Source organism: Felis catus, chromosome F1 (genome assembly GCF_018350175.1).
Source record: "Felis catus isolate Fca126 chromosome F1, F.catus_Fca126_mat1.0, whole genome shotgun sequence".
Classification (NCBI taxonomy): Eukaryota; Metazoa; Chordata; class Mammalia; order Carnivora; family Felidae; genus Felis; species Felis catus.
The window spans coordinates 68,547,704-68,569,214 of NC_058384.1; the positions used below are offsets into that span (position 1 = coordinate 68,547,704).

Below are 21,511 nucleotides of genomic sequence, written 5' to 3' on the forward strand. Positions count from 1 at the left end.
CAATGGATTAAGGCCTGTTTCCCTGTCCTGGGGGGGTGGGGGGGTGGTTGCTGGAGGCTCAGGGTTCTGGAAGGACCCAGGGAGAGGCTGCAGGCAGGTGCCAGCGTGTGTGCAGGGCCCTGTGGGGGCCACACCACCCCGGACGATTTCTCCTCAAGGAGAAAAGCGATCTGCTCCCCACTCCCCCCTCCAGCCCACTAGCCAAGAAAAAGAGGAAGATCGTCGCTCGTGACAGAAGGCTGGTTAGGTCACAGGGGAAGGGGGGGCGGGAGGGGCGCCACTTGGCCCCCAGGGATCCAGGGCCTCCCCCACTCCCCCTGCCCTGCAGGAAAGCTCACTCTATCTGCTGACCTCAAATTCCTGCCCCTGCCAGGACGACAGGAGACTGGAGGGCCAGGCCAGTGGGAAAGGCTCCGACTAGGGGCTAAAAAAAAGCAACTCACACTGTTTACCTGTTGCTTTCCCCACCCACTTGGCACGTGTTCGGAAGGTGCGGTTGGCTTCTGTTTGGAAAAGCAAACGGTTCAAGGCCCTAAGCACCCAGCCATTGGCCGCACACACAGTCCCCGAGGTCTGCCCACCCTCTAGCTGACACATGGTCCAGAAGCCTGCAGAGGGCACCTAGGACCCACCACCAGCCCTCCTCACCAGCCCCCCCCCCCCGCCGGCAGCCCCCACCACCAGCCCCCACCCACTCAATTCCTCTAAGAAAGCTGGCCTTTACTTTACCACCAGCCTTGATGAAACATTAGAAAACACACAAATGACACACGTCTCAGAAATTGGAATTTTATAAAAAGGCATTTTTTCTCTTATGTCCATAAAATGATAGAATTCTTGCAAGTATAGAAATGTGTCATAAATTATACAGAATGTTCCTTAATTACAGCTCAATGCAACTTGGTACTTTCCTCCCTCCCTGAAAAACGAGAGAGAACCAAAAAAATAATATATATATAACTGTATATATATATATATATATATTTATATATATATTTATATAATATAGACAAACCAAATATGAAAAAAAATCATTTCCTCTTTGGTATAAAAATCAGACTCTCACCTTGAGAGACACACAGACAGACATGATGTTGGGTTTGTAAACTGTGCGGCCAGAAGGGACCCCTGCCCTTTCCCCCCTGCCCAGTGCACCTCCCAGGAGGCGCCCACATCGAGTGTGAGAGTTGCACACCCCTTCCAGCCACACGCCATCCCTCGGCACCCCCCCCACTGCCAAGACTGAACTGGTACCAAGCAGCCCAGGAGAAGCCTGATGGGCGGTGTGGACGGTGGGGAGGAAGGACAGGCGCCTGGGCCCCCCTCCTGCGGGCTGCTGGCGGGAGGGGTGGGACCCCTTGTTTACCAGAGGGAGGAGCATGGACCCCGCTGCACGGCTGGGTGCGGGTGCAGGAAAATGCCGGAGGAGGAGGAAGGGAAGACAGGACTCTGCAGGGAACCCAAACCCACATTTAAAGAAATCTTTGCTTTTAGGACAACATCTTACACCCAGCTTGACGTCACTGAGAAGGACAGGCCACCCTCCCAAGGCCCCAGCCCAAGACCAGCAGGACTCAGGACCCAGGAAGGGACGTGTGTTCGGGGAGGGGTAGCACTTCACTCTCAAGGTGAGGAAGGAGACTCTGATGGGACCAGATCCTCCTCTGTGCTCCACCAGCCCCAAGGGCCCACCAGCAGCCGGAGGCCCAGGCAGGGATCCCACCCCAGCCACCCCGTGCAGCCCGGTGGCTGGGGGGGGGGGGGGGGGAGGAGAGGGACCCTCCTGTGGACCAGCCCCCTCTCCTACAACATAAAAGTCGTTCAGAGGCCCCCTCCACTTGCCAAATAAAAAAGACAAAATGGAACCAGACACAAACACAAATCAAGGAGAGACGCACACGACGTGAGGGGCACGCGGGCCCCAGCAGGTCCCTGGCTTCCCGGCGATACATTCTCGTGTAATTCAGGAACAGGGGCTCTCGGCCCCTGGGGTGGGGGTCGGAGGGAGTAAAAAAATACAGAGATTTGAGCCTCCCCACTGGCCCGGGCAGGGCAGGGGCGGACCCAACCTCGGGCCCTTCTGTTTTTGGTTCCGCGTCTGAGCCCTGTCTGGGCCGGAATCCGCAGGGAGGGGTGTGTGTGTGGGGGGGCATCACCCCTTCAGGGGCTTGTCGGGGGGGCTGCCCGGGCTGTCGCTCCTCTTCCTGCGCAGGCTCTCGATCCAGCCGGAGCCGGAGCGCGTGGCGAAGCCGGCCAGCCCCAGGGAGCTGAGCCGCATGTTCTTGCCGGACATGATGAGCTCCCCGAAGCCCTCCTGGTGGGCGAAGGCGTAGCCCGAGCGGCGGGAGCTGGTGCGGCCGGGCCTCCGCGTGCAGCGGTGCTGGGCCCTCTTCTTCCTCACCAGCTGGCTGTAGCGCACCTGGGGGGGTGGCGAGGGGCCGCGTCGGGGGCGGACCCCTCGGGGAGGGGGCCCGGAGCGCCCAGGACAGAGTGGGGGAGGGGGGATCTCTCGGGACCACCACGCGGCCCGGAGCGCGGGCACTCGAGCCCGGGGACTTTCTGACACGGGATCCCACCCCCAAGCAGACAGCCGGGCGCTCACCGTGTCAGAGAGATCGGGCTTCAGGCTCAGCTTGAGGAAGCGAAAGGCGACCACAGGCAGGATGCAGACGACCGTGGTGAGCGCGATGGTCAGCCACACGGTGGGCTGGGCCAGGCTGCTCTGGGCATTGCCTGCGGACGTGGGGGGCCACAGGCAGACGAGGGGCAGCCCGCGTCAGCTCCCGAGCCGTCCCCGCCGCCCAAACGTGTTTCCCCAGAACCTCAGACCTCTACCGGACGCCTCTGCTGCCGTCTCACGGCCCCCCTGCACCCCCACCCCTACTCCCTGCTCCAGGGCCTCCCGGCTCAGGAGATGCCACCACCCGCTCAGCTGCTCCAAAAGCCCCGAGTCAACCCTGACTTCTCCCTCGGACGCCCCGTCCACCTGGGAAGGAGGCCGCGGCCACCCTCACCCAGATGGTCACCAGAGCCTTGCTAACTGGTCCCATCTCCGCCCTTGCCCTCTGTCATCCACGAACCAATAAGAGCCGCCCTTCAAAGCACCATTGGGTCTCTGACGCTTCCCCGCCCCTAACCCTCCAGTGACCTCCTGCCATATTTCAATTATAATTCAAACTCCTGACCCTGAACTAGAAGGACTTAACGGTCTGGACCCATTCTTACCCCCTGACACACACAGCCAGGTCCTGCCCGCCAGCCTCCCCTCTGCTGCGGGGACCCCTGGGGAAGCCCCCTCCCTTCCGGCTTCCTCGTCCTGGCTCTCTCCCCCCAGCTCTGCCCCCCCTTTATTCACATTTCTCTGTGCTGGTGCCCCTTCTCCAAGGTCTTCCCTGACCGTCCCTGTCCCTCTCCACCCTCTTATGGTTTTCATAAAACTTACTACTTCTAGATGTTTTATCTGTTGATGTGTAAGCTCTTGTGTCTCTCACTGAAACCATGAGAGAAATCCTGAAATCCAGAAATCTCACTGAAATCCATGAGAGAAAGGATGTTGCCTGTTTCTGTCAATTCCTAAAGCAGGTGCTGACTAGATGCCCCCGGGACAGACAAAATCCCCAGCACCTGGGAGAGTGGGAGGCATACAGCAGGTGCTGACTGGATGTCCCTGGACAGACAGACAGACAGACCCCCACCACCAGGAAGAGTGGGAAGCATATAGCAGGGGCTGACTGGATGCCCCTGGGACGGACAGACAGACAGACCTCCAGCACCCAAAACAGCAGGAGACATACAGCAGGTGCTCACTAGATGCCCCTTGGACAGACAAGATCCCCAGCACCTGCGAGAGGGAGAGGCACACAGCGGGTGCTGACTGGATGTCCCCGGACGGACAGACGGACAGACCCCCAACACCTGGGAGACGGGGAGGCACACAGCGGGTGCTGACTGGATGTCCCCGGACGGACAGACGGACAGACCCCCAACACCTGGGAGACGGGGAGGCACACAGCGGGTGCTGACTGGATGTCCCCGGACGGACAGACGGACAGACCCCCAACACCTGGGAGAGGGGGAGGCATACAGCGGGTGCTGACTGGATGTCCCCGGACGGACAGACGGACAGACCCCCTAACACCTGGGAGAGGGGGAGGCATACAGCAGGTGCCACTGGCCACCACACTGCTGTTTCTACAGTAACCCTTTGACACCACGCCCCTCTCTTTCCTCACAAAAACAACAGGATAAAGCTCTTGGTAAGACAGCCTGACGATCCATCCGACACCTCGGATGTCCTACCTTTCCAGCCATTTCCGCTTCTGGCATTCCGGCCTAGGATCAGAACCCACAGCCCGGGCTCCGCTCTACCCACAGCAGCCTCCTCCGTGGGGCTGCCCCTGACCACCCCATACAGTCGTCTCGCTGACCTGGAGGTCGGCCCCTGCTTGACCCTGACCTTCCTCTGAGCCTGACCCCGCGCGGCCTGGTGGGGACCACTCCTCACTGTCACGCCCTCTGAGGGCCGGGCCTGCGTCGGAGACGCCTCGCAGAGCGCCTCGCACACAGGAGCTGGACAGACGCCCCGTTAGTCTGGAACAGCTGCCCCCCCCCCCCCCGGACTCCGACAGCAGCCCTGGGGACTCACCCACGAACCGGAACTGGTTCGGGAACATGCGGAAGAGCCCATCGCTGTGCATGGCGAAGAGAATGGCGAAGTAGACCGCCAGGCTGCCCCAGATGAAGAAGTGGTTGATGGCCGTCCAGTAGCCCGTGTCCAGCCCGATCTGCGGCAAGCAGCAGTCACAGGCAGGCGGAGCATGCCCCCGGGCCCCTCCCCGCCCAGGGCAAGCCCCCAGGTGGGAGCGGGGGCGGGTCCCGGGTCCCCCCCCCCCACCTGCACGCTCACGACGATGACCAGCGAGGTGGCCACGGTGACTGCAAAAGACTGATAGTCGGCCAGTTGGGCGCCGTCATCCCGCGCGGCCTCGGCAAACACCCCGTAGGGGAGGAAGAACACGAGCACGGATGCGTAGATGCCCTGCGCGATGCAGATAAAGAACTCCCGCTTGTTGAAGAGGAGGTTGAGCTGGCCCGGCTCGTATAGCTTAGGGTACTCCATGCTCCGCTGCTCGGGGACGTCCTGCAGGGCAGGCCCGGGAGGCCTCAGGACGGGCGAGGGCACAGCGCGCCTCAGCCCCCGCCCTTCCAAATTCTTCGCCCGAGAAACTCCACCTCGAGCCAGCTGTCCCCTCCCCCCCCCCCCGTCTTCGTCCAGCACCCCAGGGGGTCACGGGCCACTGCGGCCAAGCGCGAGAGCCGCCTCCCGAGGCACCACAGGCAGTGGGGACACGTGCCGCCATCCGCGCAGTCCCTCCCCACCCCGCTGGATCCCCCGGCCCCCCTGACCTGGTCGAAGACCCCCATAGCCAGGACCGGAAGGGAGGTATACACGATGTTGTAGAGCGTGATGAAATATTGGTCGTAGACGGTCTGCAGAGAGAGCAGAGGGCAAGAGAGGCGTGAACAGTAGTCTCTCTTCAGCACAGATCAGGCAGAAACAGGATGCTGAGCGGCACGCAGCGCCCATGGAATTTTCTGGAACCTGTCTCTATTCCCTCGACAAACGTTGGTTTTTGTTTTGTTTTAAGTAGGCTCCACACCCAATGGGGGGGGGGGGCTTGAACTCACGACCCCGAGATCAAGGGTCGAGTGCTCCGGCTGAGCTGGAGCCAGCTGGACCCCCCCTGGACAACCAGACGTGAACCAGGCAACAGCCGGGCCCTAGGGGGACTGACCGACGGACAGGATGGAAGGCCTGTGCCCCGAGGAGCTCAGACAGGTGAGCAGCAGGCCCCTACCTGGGCTGAGAAACCACAGAAGAAGCCAAACCAGAAGTGGACCATGGTGAAGGCGAAGTTCTTGTAGAAGAAGTAGCAGAGGAACTTGCACATGCGCAGGTAGGACCAGCGCCCGTGCACCAGCAGGAGGCGCTGCAGGAACTTGAACTGGGAGAAGGAGTAGTCGGAGGCCAGCACCGCCTGGATGCCCTCCTGTCCGCTGATGCCCACGCCAATGTGGGCCGCTGCAGGGACGAGTGGGGACGGGGTGGGGGGCAGAGGCCACACGTTCAGAGTCCCCGTAACGGCGGACCCCCCCCCGCCCCCACCCCGTTTGCACATCCACACTCACTTTTGATCATGCTGACGTCGTTGGCTCCGTCCCCAATGGCGAGGGTCACGGCCTTCTTGTGCTTCTTAACCAGCTCCACCACCTGTGCCTTCTGCAAAGGGGTCACGCGGCAGCAGATGACAGCCTTGCAGGCACAGGCCGTCTCCAGGAACTCCAGCTCCATGTCCGCCTCCAACGCGTGCGCCTGCAACACAGAGCCTGAGAGAACACCGTCCTCCCCGGGGGACCGGGAGCCACTCCTCCCAGCCCACAAAGGCCATGGCCCTGCGGTGAGGTCAGGGGCGTGACAACAAGGGACAAGGGGAGACAAAGCAGGCGCAGCAGCCGTGCGGGGAGAAGCGCTCTCTGGGAAGGCCTCCCCCACGACGCACGGGGGCGCTCACCAGGCTGTGCCCGTTGATGACCAGGGCGTACTCCCCAGCGACAGCTTCCAGGACAGACGTGAGCTTGGAGGAAGGACGTTTCTCCTGGCAGGTGAAGCCGTTCCCCACGGTGTGGGGTGAGTCCATCATCTTCTCCCGGGCTTTCCTGGGGGGTCGAAATGCAGCTGTGGGCTTCCGGGACCGGGGCAGGGCCTTGGAAGTGGGGGACATCTGCCTGCCGCGGGCCTCCGGCTACCTGAGCTCCTCCCGCACTTCCAGAACAGTGTGGCCGGTGACGACGAACACCTCCGTCACATCGTCCGTCAGCATCTTGCAGGAATAGCCGATGTTCACAGCCGTCTCTACCAACGGAGAGGCCGATGAGGTCAGCACCCTGTCCGGCCTGAGGTCTGACTCGCGACAGGCCCGGTGCTCCCGACGTAGTTTCCTATGCCTCTCACCTTGCTTGTCCCCGGTCAGCACCCAGATCTTGATGTTGGCCAGCGTCAGGAGAGCAATGGTCTCCGGAACCCCTTGCTGCAGCCTGTCCTCGATGGCCGTCGCACCCAGCAGCTGCAAATCCCACAAGGGGCCCTGATGGGACAGTCCCAGGCACGAGCCCTCCCCGACGCCCCACCCGGCCCCCCTCCCCCGCCGCCGGCCCACGCGGCAGCCCGTACCATCATGTCGCTCTCAACCTCCTCGTACACGCTGGCCAGCCTGTCCTCCCGGCTGTCCTGGGCCAGGCTGGCTTGGAGCCGTCGCTGGGCCCACTCCTCATAGTACTCTTCATCTAGGTCCTTGTAGGCCAGAACCAGGGTCCTCAGCCCTTCCCCTGCGTACTCCTGGGGACGGAGCCAAGGTCACCCTGGCCCCGCCCCTCCCAGCACACTGAGTTCAGAACCGAGGCCCTGCTCCCCACACCTACGTTCAGGTGGTCAGTGGTGGTGTTGAGCAGCTCCTGGGTAGAAGGGTGGAGCCTGTCCAGCAGGATGGTGTCAGCCCCTTTGCAGTAGAGTCGGATCCTCCCCTCTGGGTTCCGCACTACGATCCCCACAGGAGGAGAAAGTCCCAGACTCAGGCAGGCAGAAACCCCCAACCTCAACACACGAACAAGGACCACCCAGCACACCTTACCCAGTCCAGGCCAGGACGCTGCCCCGCATGCGCCCAGCAGTCCACTCCCGGCCTCACCGACGACCCCCGTCCCGGCCTCACCTATGACCGACATCCGCTTGCGGATATTATTGAAGTCCAGGATGGCCAGCAGCTGGTAGGTGACGGCGGTGCCCATCTCGTGGACAGTGATGGTTTTGGGGGTGCGAGAGCGGAACACGAAACCGAAGTTCCTGGCCGCGGTTACCAGGGCCCCCTCATCCGGGGACTGGGCTTTGTAGTACAGCTCTCCTGAGTGGGCGGGAAGGACACACACGCTGCGAGTGGCCACCTGGAGCTGCAAGTCCCGCCAGGACACCCCTGCCTGGCCGCGCCCCAGGACAGACTCGAGGCTGCGAGTCAGCCCGACTCACCCTCGTTCTTCTCTTCCGACATGACGGTATGACACAGGGAGAGGAGCCGGAAGAACTCATGGGTGTGGGGGTCCCCCATCTTGACGGCCTCCAAGAGGGTGGGGTCCCAAAATAGGAACTTCTTGTCAGCCAGAGGATTGAAGGAGAAGTCGACAGGCTGTGGTCTCTGCAGAGGAAAGGGGGCAGCGAGCAGAGGCTGGGGGCCAGGCTGCATCTGGGGGGGCTGCCCCCACCCTGTCTCCTGCCCAGAGGATCCAGATGCTGCCCACTGTGAACCCCCAAAACTCTCACTTCTGCTACCAGTTCTCCCTGCAAACACCCGTTTCTCCAAGCAGCTTCCGCTTCTTGACCAGAGAACGCACCCCACTATCTACACCCGCCGCTACAGGTCAGGCGACCTGTATTTAATCGGCACGGAGAGTAACCCTGGAGGCTGGACCTTACCTCTCCCAATTCAGCTTTGTGTCCCAGGACATCAAACACGTCCCCTACACACTCCGGGACAGAAGGAGAGACGCGGTCAGAGCTCTCTCAGAGCAGCAGAGAAGCCGGCACAGAATCCCCACAGCGTCGGGGACCCTCAACCCCAAACCCTGAGCCAACTAACACAGATTCGCACCCCTGACTCCAGGCACCTGGGCCTGAGGGTCACGGCCCCCGAGCCCCCCATCCCTGACCCCACCCGCTCTCCTGCCAGGGCTCCCCGGTCCCCGCAGGTGCTGGTCACCCTACAGGCCTAACAACAGACCAAGCCCCACACGCCAGCCGCGGGCCCGAGCCAGTACAGAAAGCAGAGAGGGGCTCACTGTAGGAGCCAGGTCCCACACACCCTGTCCCCAGCCACCCTGTGGCTCGGCCGCCCCGAAGACACAGTCACGTTCCAGAGACTCACAAGGGCCCTGAGCAGCAGCACGGGGAGCCGCACGGACGCCCAGCGTCTCGGGCTTCACCTCAAGCAGCCGGGGAGCCCCCTCCTGCCTGGGGCCAAGACCGGGGAGAGGGCATCCGCAGAGGGCAGGGGAGGGGCTCCGTGGCCGTGTCCTGACCGGGGGTGCCAAGCGCACGCTCTCCTGGCCCCCCAGACCCAGCAGGACAGAGGCGGGATGGGGGCCCCAGGCCCTCGCCGCGCGCCCTACCGTAGCTGCGGCCGCGGACGGAGCACTTGTGGAAGACCATGACGTTCTGGGTGAGCGTGCCCGTCTTGTCGGAGAAGACGTACTCCACCTGGCCCAGCTCCTCGTTCAGGGTGGTGGTGCGGGCCTCGGCGGGCGTCTGCTTCTTCACGCAGAACATCTTCCTGTCCCAGTTGATGAAGTAGCTGTGGCCCAGGCGGATGACCTCCACGCTGCAAGGGGCGCGGGGGCAGGGCACGGGGCTCAGGCAGGAAGCCGAGGAGGCCCCCACCCACAGGGGCCTTCGCCGCAAGCCCCCCGCCTGGGGACGGACAGACGGACGGACGGACGGACAGAGTGGACGCCTGGGCGGGAAGGGCAAGGACGGCCCCCGACCCCGACCCTCCGGCGCTCTCCGGACAAGAAGGTGCACGGGGCCTGGGCAGGCAGGACACACAGTGCAGGCAGACAGAGAGGGACCGCGGACCAGGCTCTCGGCGAGGGCGAGCTCTTACCTCGGCGCTAGTAACACAGAGCCCGTGCGGAGAAAACGAGAGAAAGTGTGTGAGGAAAGAAGAGAAGACAGACAGACGGGAGGGCCCTGGCGCTCACTGCCCACGGCGAGCCCTCTCCTTCCGCCCGGCTCAGGCCTCCGGCTCTCTGAAAGGGCGCAAGGCGGCCGCAGACGCCCACTCCGTGTGGGGAAACAATGCCGAGCGACAGGGCGCTTTCCACATCCCAGGGTCCTCCCGGTCCTCTTGCCTGCAGGGCGCTGCCTTTGGGGTACGGACTGCCAGCGCCCCAGGGAGGCGGCCGTCGGGCCAGCACACATCGGGGCGCGGGGCGCACCTGGAACCCTGCTTCTGACCCGACCGAGGCTGGCCCAGGACCCGGTTACCCGGCAAACGCGCAGCTGGCTGGAGGGGTCTTCTCGGCCTTCTCCCCACCGAGCGCGTCGCGCCCCCCAACACACCCTGGAGCCTGACTCAGCAAGAGGCTTTCTCAGGCTGCAGCCAGGGGCACTGGATCCGAAACCCAGACAGCAAGCCCAGAGACGGGGGAGAGTCCGATTGCAAACGAGAAAGCATTTCAGCAGAAACGAGGAGCCAGCGATGGCAGCAAAGCACACACGGTCCACGTGAGGGCCACAGGAACCCCCTTCGAAAGTTTATTTTCCAGTCTAGTGTCTCCTGTCAATGGAGTATCAAGGCGTCGCTACAAAGAAGGTGGAACCGGACTGTTCCGTTTTACATGTGGCCACGCCGCCGCTCAAGGACCTAGAAAAGCCCCCACTCTACCCCCCAGGGCGCGTCTTCTCCCACTGCCGTGGGGGGGGGGGGGCAAGGGAGGACTACCTGGGGGAGCCTGTGAACCAGACACGGCACGTGGGAAGAGTCCCGAGCACCCGGAAAGTATTTCCTTCCCAGCGTCTCTGGTCCCCTTATCTTAAGTGCAAGGCTCGAAGAACAAAGGGAAATTTCCTCCTTCCTCTCTTCCTACTCCTTCCTCCCCGGCGGGTCCCTGTCAACATTCTCTTCACCGCAAACACCCTAGAGATCTGCTACATCCGGGTCCGGCTGCTGGCCACCGACAGCCAGCGCTTCCCGAAGCATTCCTGGGATCCGCTGTAAAGAATCTTCCGATGGTTTACTACTTACGAAGTCTACCGGCACAGAGCCAACACCCTCCGGGGCGAGCTGTGGCCACTCCCCGGTCCCACCCGCATGCCTCCCCACTCGGGCTCCACCTTCCCTCGGCCCAGCCGCCTCCTCAGACGTGTCCTGACCCACTGCCCAGCGAGCGATGCCCTGCCCACTCCTGTGGGACTCTGTGCCTCCCACACGGCATCGCGGCGGGAGGGCGGCATCTCCCCTGCCCCCAGCCGCCCTGGAGGGCGCCCACAGCTGCGCCCCATGCCGGCCTGCAGGTAGACTGACTCCGCGGCACTTGCTCCCATCAGGGTTCAGATGGCTCCCTCCCCAGACCGACACTCGGAAGGAGGCCCGTTCCTAACACGTCTCTGGAGGTGGCACAGTACAAAGGTGGTGTGCAAACGACACGTGCCCAAGAAATCCACACAGATCTTGCTCTGACACGGTCCAAAGTGCCGGGAAGCGGCGTGAAGTTTGCTCCACGCGCAGAGGATCAGAGGGCAAGAAGCTCAAGGCACAAACAACAGGTTTGGGTTCCTCCCCCAAAGGGCTCACCTTCACAGAAACGTTTGCCTGGGGGCCACCTGGGCTGCCCGGCAGACTCCAGGGCACAGCAGTGCGTACCTGACATAGAGCGATATGGGCACGACGGTGTTGAGGATGATGATGTAGGACCAGAAGGAGAGGAAGCCAGAGAAGAAGGCACTGTCCACCGCCTCGTCCCAGGGCAAGTAGACCTGGAAACGCGTCCCAACCTCGTGCTCCCAGATGGCATTGCCGATGGCCAGGATCACCCCCATGCAGACCAGGAATCCAAAAATCTGGCGACAGATGAGAAGCAGAGGCTAGGCTGCTACTTAGGAACCCTCCAAAATCAAGCACCTCCCTGAAGGTCACCACTCCGAAGTCCACACCCTCAAAAGCTCAGACATCTTTAAAATGGCGGCATGCTCCAGCGGGAAGCGGCCAGAACCGGTGACCATCACGCGGCCTCTCTCCGAACATCTTGCTTAACTGTATGATGGGGAAGCCCCAACAGCCGCGCAGCTCCCCAGTCTGCCACCACGGAACCTTCCGAGATGGCGAGAACGGGTGTGAGCAACCTGCTCCCAACGTAACGAGGCAGTCTGGTGGAAACCACCCATTTACTTGGGCTAATTAAGCTTCCACGAGCCAACAAAAACGTCCAGTTTCTGTGATGTTCGCTATCTCGTACGGAGTACCAAAAAGCTTTTTCCATCAGGGAAGCAAACGGTGTCTTCACAGATGCAGATTACCGTGAATAGAAAATCTTCTAAAGATGGTAAAAAATTCTTTTGAACATCTGAATCTGGGGAGTGCCTGGGTGGCTCAGTCAGTTAAGTACCCGATGCTTGATTTCAGCTCAGGTCATGGTCTCATGGTTCATGGGATTGAGCCCCACATTGGACTCTGTGCTGACAGCGTGGGGTCTGTTTGGGATTCTCTCTCTCTCTCTCTCTCTCTTTCTCTCTCTGCCCTTCCCCCTCTCTCTCTCTCTCTAAATGAAAAAATAAACATCTAAAAAAAATAAAAATGTAAATCTTGGAGTCCCTGAAAAAGGATCATAAAAAAGTTTCAGTGGCCAGAAGAAAAAACTGACGCCACTGTATCTCCAAAGCAGCATCCACTGACAGGAGCCACCCAGGTGCCCAAGGACCGCCAGGGGGCGATGAGAGCCTTCGTGCGACAGAATGAACCACGCTCCCAGAGGCTGGGTCTCCGCAGACCCTGAGGCCAGAGCAGCACCTGGCCCACCGGAACTTGGAACTTGGCCCAGCCTTCCCAGGCTGGCAGGAGGGCAGGGGCTCCAGAAGGGGAGGAGAGCCCAGCAGGGAGCTCAAGTTTCTAGCCAGACAAGACGAGAATTCAGGAAGCGCCAAAAACGAAAACAGAAACTTTTCCTTTGGGGTCCTCCACTCTTAGAAGTCGGGGGAAAGGCCTAAAGGAACTTTTTCTTTCCCCTCCCTCTTCACCCCACGGAGGCCTCCCTGTCCCTCTGGAAAAGCAAACAGAAGGTCACAAGCTGCACAAAGTTACCACCGTGACTGGAACTCAGAGAGGGGAAGACGTGATTTACTCCCTTCAAGTTCTTGATTCGCACACCTTCCTACGGGTTTTTTAAACAACATCCTCCAAGCCTGAAGGGGGCCCGAAATCAACGCTGCCCGTGAGTGGCTGACCTGCCGGTGGCTTTAAAACCAAAACCTAAAGCTCCACTGCTGACCAGGCAGGCCAGGCGGGAGCACCGGCCCGGGCACCGGAGGCCAGGGGCCTGTGTGAGGACTCACCCAGAGCACCAGGGTGTTCATCAGGCGATCAATACTCGTTCTCTTGAACTTCGTCCTGCCGCTGTTCTGCATCAGCTTAGTGTCAGGACCTAGGAAGCAGTGGCAGGGGCTGCGGAACGAACAGCCCACCTGCCCCTGGGCTCCTGCCCGTGGACCCCGACTGCAGCACGGGAGAGGAGGAGACAGAGGCTATCCCGAGGCGCCTCCCACGTGCCCGAGGGCGGCCGAGGCGCCCCCGCTTACTCTTCTTCCCCTGCACCCCAGGAGGCTCACCTGCGAAGACCACCAGCCCGAAGCACCACTCGGTGTTACGCAGCACGCAGCCCCGCAGGAGCATGTTCTGGTTGCTCAGCGGGAACTTGCTCTCCTTCCAGTAAAGGGCCCCACTGAACTTGTCCAGCTTGTTGTTCGGAGGCTCGCAGACCACCTCACCTGAGCGGGACGCAGAGCACCGTCACCGCCGGCGCCGTCCACAGCCTGACGGCGAGGCGGCCGGCGGCCAGACAGGTACCGCCACACACGGCCGGGAGCACGCGGACCCGGGCAACTTTGGGGGAGGAATGAATGCAGATCGAAAGTCACGGACCTCGGGCCCAGCGGTCCCACTCTGGGGACTGGGTCCTCCGGCAAGCACGGCACAGGCCACAAGTTTACCGAAGCATTCTTTGAGCGGCAAAAAACTAGAAACAACTGAACAGTCGAGGGGCAGTTGAATACAATACAATACGTCAATGGCGCAACTTGACGCAGTTGCTACATCGAGGTACGTTTCTATAAATAACGGTAAGACAGAGACGACGAATTTAATAGCTGAAACAAAGGCAGGGCGTAGAGATCTGGGTACAGTAGGATCCCACTGCTCTGTGCTCACAGTTGCGTGAACACAGACAAAGCGCGGACGGATACAGTGTGCCTGGCCGCCTAAGGAGGGTGGAGCTGGGTGGTTTTTCCTTATACCCACTACGGCTCCTCTTGTTAGAAGGACTACATATCATCATTTGGAGCTGAATGAGAAGAAGAAGAAACTGAATCTCTCTCAACATACACAGCCAGGAGGGAGCTATCAGCCCTGAGGACCCCCGGAAATGGCCATGAACTCGAGAGCCGCCTGGCATCCTGACCCCCACCCCCCCGCCGACCACCACCGCGACAAAGACAAGTCCCGGGAGCTGCAGCACAGCAAAAAGGAGAACGTGCAGGTGAAACCTCAAAACCCAACCCACGTCCTCCACCTGAAGGCTGCTCCCCCAAATCACTCACCGTCAAACTTGGCGAGCCTGCTGATGTCCCCCAGCTCTGAGGTGACCGGAATAGCCTGCCGCACTTTCATGTTGGTCTCTCTGGAAGGACAGCATCCCTGAGTCCTGGTTCTCTTCCCTTCCCCCACATTCCACCTGGGGGCACCTGACCTCAGGGCATCACCCTCCTCCACATTACTGAGTGGCTCAAAGCCTTCGACCCCTAAAGTTTCCAAAGGGTATAGATCCCAGACCTGGGAACCTCTTCCAAAACACAAGCCTCCTACCCTTAAGGAGGCAGAAGATGTGTGACACCAGGCGTCCGACTTACCCATCAAGCTCTGCTGTCTCGATGTAACACAGACCGTGGGGCTCACTGCTGGAAAGGAGGAGGAGATCCGCCTGGAGAGAAAGCCTGGTGAGGAGCCTGAAGACCATCCTGCATCACAACGCACGCTTCCCTGGTCCCTCCCTTCCCTCAGTGTTCTGGGTTTGCTTAGTCCCAAGCATGAATGGCCAGAAAGGAGTCAGGCCCAGGTGTGCTAAGAGGACAAGAAGCTTCCCACTCAAGGAAGTTTCCTTCCATAGGTGTTTAAGAGGCAGTAGTAAACCATGAAAGACTCGCTTCTTTCTGCCAAAAAAAACCAAAACCAAAACCAAAGGGAAGAGCCTCGTAGGCCTAGAGGGGCACCTATCCCTTACCGCCACAAACTGGTTATTTTCTAGTTTGATGATATCGCCAACACGGACGTTCATCCACTGCTCTTGCTGAAGGCTGAAGTAGTGACCGGACAGAGCAGAGAGGTCAGGAGCTAGAGGAAGTCCCGGGGGACCCTTCCTCCCGAGGGCCCTCGGTGTCCAGCAGGCACTCACCTTCCATCGATCAGCACTTGAGACTGCCGGTTATTCACCTGGTTGTCACTCTTGTGGCGGAACTGAAGACGAGACAACGCAGACAGTGAGACACCGCCCCCGCCTTCGGGGACCGAGATGACTGCGGGACGCAGAGAGCGCTGCCTCCACCTTGTGTGCACCTGTCCATAGATCTACCCCCTCCCTGGCTCCGCCCCCGTCCCTGGCCAAGATACCAAGGACGTGGAGGACAGCGAGGTGGGAGTGGAGGCGAGGAAGGGGCGCGGGGACAGGAGCGACTCACGTAATCGTCGGTGGCATCTTTCACAGCTGTGATGGCAAGGACAAGGACCAAAGGCACAATGGTGGTGAACCAGGACAGGGAAGACACCTGCGGGATCAACTACAAGGGCAAAAGGGCTCTGAGGCCCCATCCACGCCAGTGCTCCCGCCCGACCTCTCTCCCCCTGACTTTACTCGGCTTCATGAGCTGCAGAGGGTCGGCTATAGGACACTCACCTGCAGAATGAGAAGGAACAGGAAGTAGGTATTGGCCACTTCCTGGAACTGCTCGAAGAGGTTGACAGGCAGGAAGGTGAGAATATTGTACTTGGAGGTCTTGATGCAGTTACTCTACGGCAGAAGATGACAAGGCGGCTTCCCACCGTGACCCAGAACCAGAGGGAGGCTGCACCCTCCACCTGCACTTCCCAAACCTCTGCCCCCAGAAGCCAGCCACCACAGGTGTGGGAGGAGGAGAGGGCAGAGACCAGGGCGTCTCATGGGCTGCACGTGCCCTCCTGCGCTGACAGGCGAAGGAGCGAGAAGTTAGGTTCAGCGGTCGCAGGTGGAGAGGTGCCAGGAGGCTGCCTGCCCCCCCTGCCCCCCCAACCCAGGCCTTTGCCCTTTTGCATGCAGGAGGGGAGCAGGAGGGAAGCAGGCGGCTACTCACTTACCGCATACTGGAACTTCTCATTGTACTCTCGGTCGTTGGCTCGTGCCCTCCTCTCTTCTTCTGCAAAAGAGTGACGCGGCACTCAGCGGGGGCTACCGGCCGCCTCGTCAGGGCCTTCCGCTGAGGGCCCGTGGCTCTTTCCACAGTACACAGTTTGAGAGAGTCGATCCCACGCCTGAGGTGTCACTCAATTCTTCCCTCTGGTCCCTGTCACCACCAGCCTGGCCATGGGGCTCTGCGGGCATTTGTTCCCAGGACAAGACAGCCTCTCCCTCTCCCTTCCTCATCGACAGCAGCAAGGCTGCTAGGAGCACTCAGGTCCCCTCCCCCGTCCCTTTAATTAACACCTTAGGCTTTATGGCCTCAGGAATCCCCAGAGAAATAGCAGCTGAAGACAAAAAGCATCCTTCTCCTGGGAGCACCGCCCCCCCACCACCCCAGATCCAGCCATGGTGGCCCTGCTCCTATGCTCCTAACCTGCGGGGGGGGGGAGACAGCAAGACAGGGTCACCGTGCTCTACAACCGCTCTGCCTCTGCGGCAGCATCCCGGCCCACGGTCCCACGTGTGTACCCCCTCCAGGAGCCTCTGCTTGTCACATGTCACCAGCAGCGCCTTCTGACTGGCCCACAATGACATCACCTTATTTCAAAGCTCCTCTTCAAGTAGGAGAAGGGGGGTCAGGGATACGGGTCATGCAGACCAAGACAGGGACGAAGGAGGCAGGAACGGGATGTACTCTGAAGGGCTGTTCCCGAACTGTAACCCTTCCTGTGCCATCCGCACTTAAACAACACAGTTGCCACTAACCAAGTGACAATTGAGCAACACCTATGCGGAGCATCCCCCAACCTGGGGCTGCAGGCAGCACGTTTGGGTCCGGGAACACGGGGGCGCCCAGTGAAGGGCTCCCCAGCCCACCTCTGTCCCAAGGGCCAGAGGCTGAGAAGGGGGGGGTGTCTTGGGGCAGTAAACACCGCATCCTCCCCGGGCTGGAGCCAAAGGCAGCATTCCAGAGCCTGCCCCTCCCCTCTCCTCCCCTCACCCCTCCGAGCCCGCCTGCAGCAAAGCCTCAGACCACAGCATCCTCTGCCCACTCAGCGGTCCGTCCCGTCCCTGTCCCCACGGGGACACTTCACTCCCAGGAACTGCCGCAGCGCAGAGGGGGCCCCTCGAGCGGAGACTCCTGCCAGGGAGCGGCAGGGACCTCGGGGTCTGGAACGGAGAAGCCCAGGAAAGGCTGGGGGCACCGAACGGGAGGGCGCAGAGGGGAAGCACGGCTCGGGCGGCCGCCAGGCGCAGCTCCCGTTACCTGTCCCCCAAGAGGGCTTCTTTCTGCTCCAGGAGGGGGGCGCCCCGGCCCGGGCCCACTTCTCGGGCATCTCCTTGGGGACCGTCATGATCCCGGTTTGAACGGGGGCAGAGCGGGCAGTCTGTCGGTCTGTCCTCGGCCTCAGCAGCGCCGACGCGGCGGCCCCCCCGGCAGGCGCAGGAGCCCCGGCCGCCGGGCGCGCGCCCCACCTGCAGCCCCGGCCATCCCCGCGACCGCCGCCGCCCCCAGGCCCGGCCGCCCGCGCGCCCCGGCTCCGCCCCCCGCCCGCAGGGCAGCGCCTGCCAGCGCCGCGTAGGCGATGCCTCCGAGCCCCGCCCCCGGGGGGGGGCCCTCCCGCCAGTGTCGTCCGGGCAACCGCTTTCCTCCCGCCCCCGCCCGCAGGAAAACCCGGCGGGAGGGGGCGCCGAGGGAGCGATGCGCTGACAAGATGGGAACACAGCTCCCCAGGCCCAAGACGAAGCCTCCCGAGACGAGGGGCAGGTGCCCCCGCGACCCTGCTAGGAGCGCCCGGCTCCGGCACGCATGGGAAGAATTCGCGCCCCTAGGCGCCCCCCCCCCCAGGATGGGCGGGGCTGTGAACCACCCTCCTTCACACCCAGCCAGTGGTCCCTGTTCCCTTTGCTCCCTGAGCCATGGTAACACCCAATCCCCACGATCCCGCGATCCCCCCGCCCCCCGCCGCCGTCTTACCTGGGGGGCGCTTTTTTGCACACAGCGCCATTTCACCCAGCAAGGTCCCAGCAATCCCATGGGAGACCCTGCAGGAAGGTGACACACGCGTGAGGTCAGAAAGCCGGGGTACCTCTTTATTCCCCTCTTCACACTCCTCGGAAGGTTCCCTCCCCCAGCTCTGACCTTCCCCCACTGCCTCCCCCAGGCCTCGGCCCTGGAAGGGGGTGTGCGCGCGCGTCAGGACTGACGCCTAACAGAAGCCAAGACCTACAGGGAAAGGAAGTGGCCACACAGGAGGGCACAGCTCCCCGGAGACCCATCCCAGGGGAACGGACGCCGGGTGCCCTCCGCGTGCCCTCCGGGTGGCCGTGCTCACTGGAAAGCAGAATTTCTACCAAGGGTGGGGCCCAGGGAGCCCGGCCAGGAAACACCTGGCAGAGCCTCAGGAAACGGGCCGCAGCTCCGCCCTGCTCAAAATTTACACCCCCCCGCCAGCCCCCACCACTGGGGCCTCCATTCTCACCTCCAGTGCTCACACCTCCCAGCCCATTCTCACCTCCTCTAGGGCTCACACCCACCCCCAGCCTATTCTCACCTCTAGTGCTCACCCCCCCAGCCCATTCTCACCTCCTCTAGTGCTCACCCCCACCCCATTCTCACCTCCTCCAGTGCTCACATCCCCAGCCCATTCTCACCTCCTCTAGGGCTCACACCCCCCCAGCCTATTCTCACCTCTAGTGCTCACCCCCCAGCCTATTCTCACCTCTAGTGCTCACCCCCCAGCCTATTCTCACCTCTAGTGCTCACCCCCCCAGCCCATTCTCACCTCCTCCAGTGCTCACAACCCCCCCTTCTCATCTCCTCTAGTGCTCACACACCCCCAGCCCATTCTCACCTCTAGTGCTCACCCCCCAGCCCATTCTCACCTCCTCTAGTGTTCACACCCCCCAGCTTATTCTCACCTCCTCCAAGGAGCTCACCCTAGAGGCATGGCCTTCACTTCCTGAATACAGCCCCCAAGCCACTTCCTCTCAGTGTGGGTCAGCTGCCCTTTTGGGCCAGCAGCAGGGCCTTGCCAAGCCCGGTGGGGAGTTGCCCTCTGTTGCCCCCACAAGTCCAGCCCAGTCGGGGTGGCAGGAGACACAGGCTCCGGGAGCATCAGTCACACAGCCCCTTGCTTCCTTCCATCTTCCCACGTCCCTCCCTTCACCTATAGAAGTAAAAGGCCTGACCTATAAGGCAGGGTCACAGAGCCTCACCCCTATCCCCAGCATGACCCACAGGAAACTGCCGGCCGGGCTCCAGGCACTCTTGTGACCCCTGCCTCTGTCTGGATAAAAATCCACCCCCCCCCCCCCCCCCCCGTTCATTCCCCTGACTCCAGTCTCCCTGACTCCAGTCTCCTGTGCACAGCCTGCCTGCCTTTCAACCCGAAAAGATACTAATTGCCTGTCTGCCCAACCTCTGTAATTACAGACTCAGGCCACAGCGGGGGGCCCACACCAGCCTCCGTCCCTTCACTAACCCTGACTCCCTATCTGAGCCCCAGATCAGGCAGAAATCCTCCCAGACCCTCCCCAAAACCAGCCTCCAAGGGTGCCTGGCCCGGGAGGAAAAACCTCATCCTCGGTTCAGGGATGCCAAGCCCTCCTCCAGGGGCCCTGGCCAGGGTCTCCACCCAGTCTGGAGTATGAGTCACGGCAGGGTGGGGTGTGGACGGAGAGGGTAAAGGGGAGGATGGAAGGGTGGGCACCACAAGCTGCAGCCCCACCCTCGGCAAGGGAGGCAGTCAAGAAACACCACCGGCCTGAAGATGTGGGTTTGGGACCCTATGAAGGAATTAATAAAGGAACCACACACCCTTTTAGGAGTCAGGAAACTGCACGCGGAGCAGAAAAGTTGTTTTACACCTCAGACCCTGGGAGGAACCAAAGTGAGACTTGGTCCCAGACCTCGTCCTGGAGGGGGGGGGGGGGCGGAGGGGCGGGCTCATAGGGAGAGAACAGCAGTGGCGACCTGGAACAGGGACCCTCTCACTCCTCCCAAGCTTCACACAGCCTGCGTTTCCTGAACCATCAGGCGCACCGGCCACGTCGTCCTGCCTGTCGCCCTGCCCCAGCCCCCTCTGCAGCCACATTTGGGATAAAAATAGCCAGTTCTGGGAAGAAGGCAAGATCCATGGAGGAACACGGCTGCTCCTGCAGGACTGGTCCCTGCTGCCTTCCAGCCCAAACCCTGAGAGGCTGAGCTCTTCCTTCCGAGGAGGCAGGCAGGTCAGGGGGAACAGAAGGAAGAGGAATCCTAGACCCCTGGCGACCCTGCCACCTTACATCGCCAAGGACACAAGCCAGGACGGGGCCCCTCGCCCCGGCACCCCTGGCAGTCCGTACGCACAGAGACCTCCTCCACCCGCAGAAGACCAGCCCGAAACCCCTTCTCAGGGCGCAAAGACCCTCGGCCCGGGGTTACTGCGCCGTGCCCCCGCCGGGCGCCCAGCTCCCGGGCCCCCCATCCTCCGCCGGGCGCACGCACCCCAGACCCCCAACCTCCCGCGCCCCTCAACCTCCGCCGGGAGCACGCACCCCGGACCCCAGCCCCCGGGCCCCCCATCCTCCGCAGAGCGCAAGGCCCCCGGACCCCCAGCCCCAGGCCCCCCACCCTCCGCCAGGCGCATGGCCCCCAGCCCCAGGTCTCCGGGCCCCATCCTCTGCCAGACACACGGCCCCCGGACCCCCAGCCCCAGGCCCCCCATCCTCTGCCAGGCGCACGGCCCCCGGACCCCCATCCTCTGCCAGGCGCACGGCTCCCGGACCCCCATCCTCCGCCAGAAGCACGGCCCCCGGACCCCTAGGTCTCCGGACCCCTATCCTTCGCCAGACGCACGGCCCCCGGACCCCCAGGCCGCCGGACCCCCATCCTCCGCCGGGCGCACGGCCCCCGGACCCCCCAGCCCCAGGCACCCACACCCTCGCCCCCGCGACGCCCCGCGACGCCCCGCCCGCCCCGCCTCACCTCTCAGCGCGCCGCGCCCGGCGCCCGCCCCGGCCGCCCCGTGCTGCCCATGCCGGGGGCTGCGGCGGGGGGCGCTCGGCTCGGCTCCCCGCGGGCTCCCGCCCCCAGCTGCAGCCCCGCTCCCCCGGGGCTCGGCCCGCTACTTTGTGTCAGTTTCGGCCACGGCGGGGCGGAAGTGACGGAGGCGGCGGCAGAGGCGGGGGGCGGGAGGGGGTTTTGGGGAGGGGGGAGGGGTGGAGAGGCGGAGCCGCCATCTTTATGCGGGGCGGCGGAGGGGTCTTAGGCCTTCCTAGGCCG

General features: G+C 62.4%; 1 protein-coding gene across 5 annotated transcripts; it reads right to left on the minus strand.

Annotated features, from left to right (window-relative positions):
• Positions 1-775: 775 nt before the first annotated feature.
• On the minus strand, positions 776-21,368 carry ATP8B2 (ATPase phospholipid transporting 8B2). Of its 5 annotated transcripts, none has more exons than XM_023248099.2 (28): positions 21,215-21,368; positions 18,221-18,288; positions 16,200-16,258; positions 15,763-15,876; positions 15,548-15,646; positions 15,265-15,326; positions 15,094-15,166; positions 14,723-14,793; positions 14,414-14,493; positions 13,427-13,585; positions 13,154-13,242; positions 11,469-11,665; positions 9,217-9,425; positions 8,525-8,568; positions 8,081-8,246; positions 7,770-7,958; positions 7,480-7,595; positions 7,232-7,396; positions 7,013-7,124; positions 6,808-6,913; positions 6,573-6,717; positions 6,190-6,373; positions 5,859-6,082; positions 5,407-5,490; positions 4,895-5,140; positions 4,646-4,784; positions 2,603-2,733; positions 776-2,419 (listed from the first exon to the last, which is right to left on the minus strand). In XM_023248099.2, exons 2-28 carry the CDS (start codon positions 18,249-18,251, stop codon positions 2,153-2,155), a joined length of 3,561 nt encoding a protein of 1,186 aa, XP_023103867.1. In that variant the 5' UTR covers positions 18,252-18,288; positions 21,215-21,368; the 3' UTR covers positions 776-2,152. The 5 variants fall into 5 exon arrangements, with proteins under 5 accessions (XP_023103867.1, XP_023103868.1, XP_023103865.1 ...); XM_023248100.2 differs by lacking the exon at positions 21,215-21,368 and adding an exon at positions 18,474-18,584; XM_023248097.2 differs by lacking the exon at positions 21,215-21,368 and having other exon boundaries at positions 7,232-7,351.
• Between the last annotated feature and the right edge of the window lie 143 nt (positions 21,369-21,511).

Coding starts and splice junctions, on each gene's coding strand:
- ATP8B2 (XM_011291237.3), bottom strand. CDS start 17,597: ATGACGGTCCCCAAGGAGATGCCCGAGAAGTGGGCCCGGGCCGGGGCG. Junction 16,259..17,509: donor GAAGCCCTCTTGGGGGACAG/GTAACGGGAGCT, acceptor ACTCTTTTGCAG/AAGAAGAGAGGAGGGCACGA. Junction 7,596..7,769: donor CAAGCGGATGTCGGTCATAG/GTGAGGCCGGGA, acceptor TGGGGATCGTAG/TGCGGAACCCAGAGGGGAGG.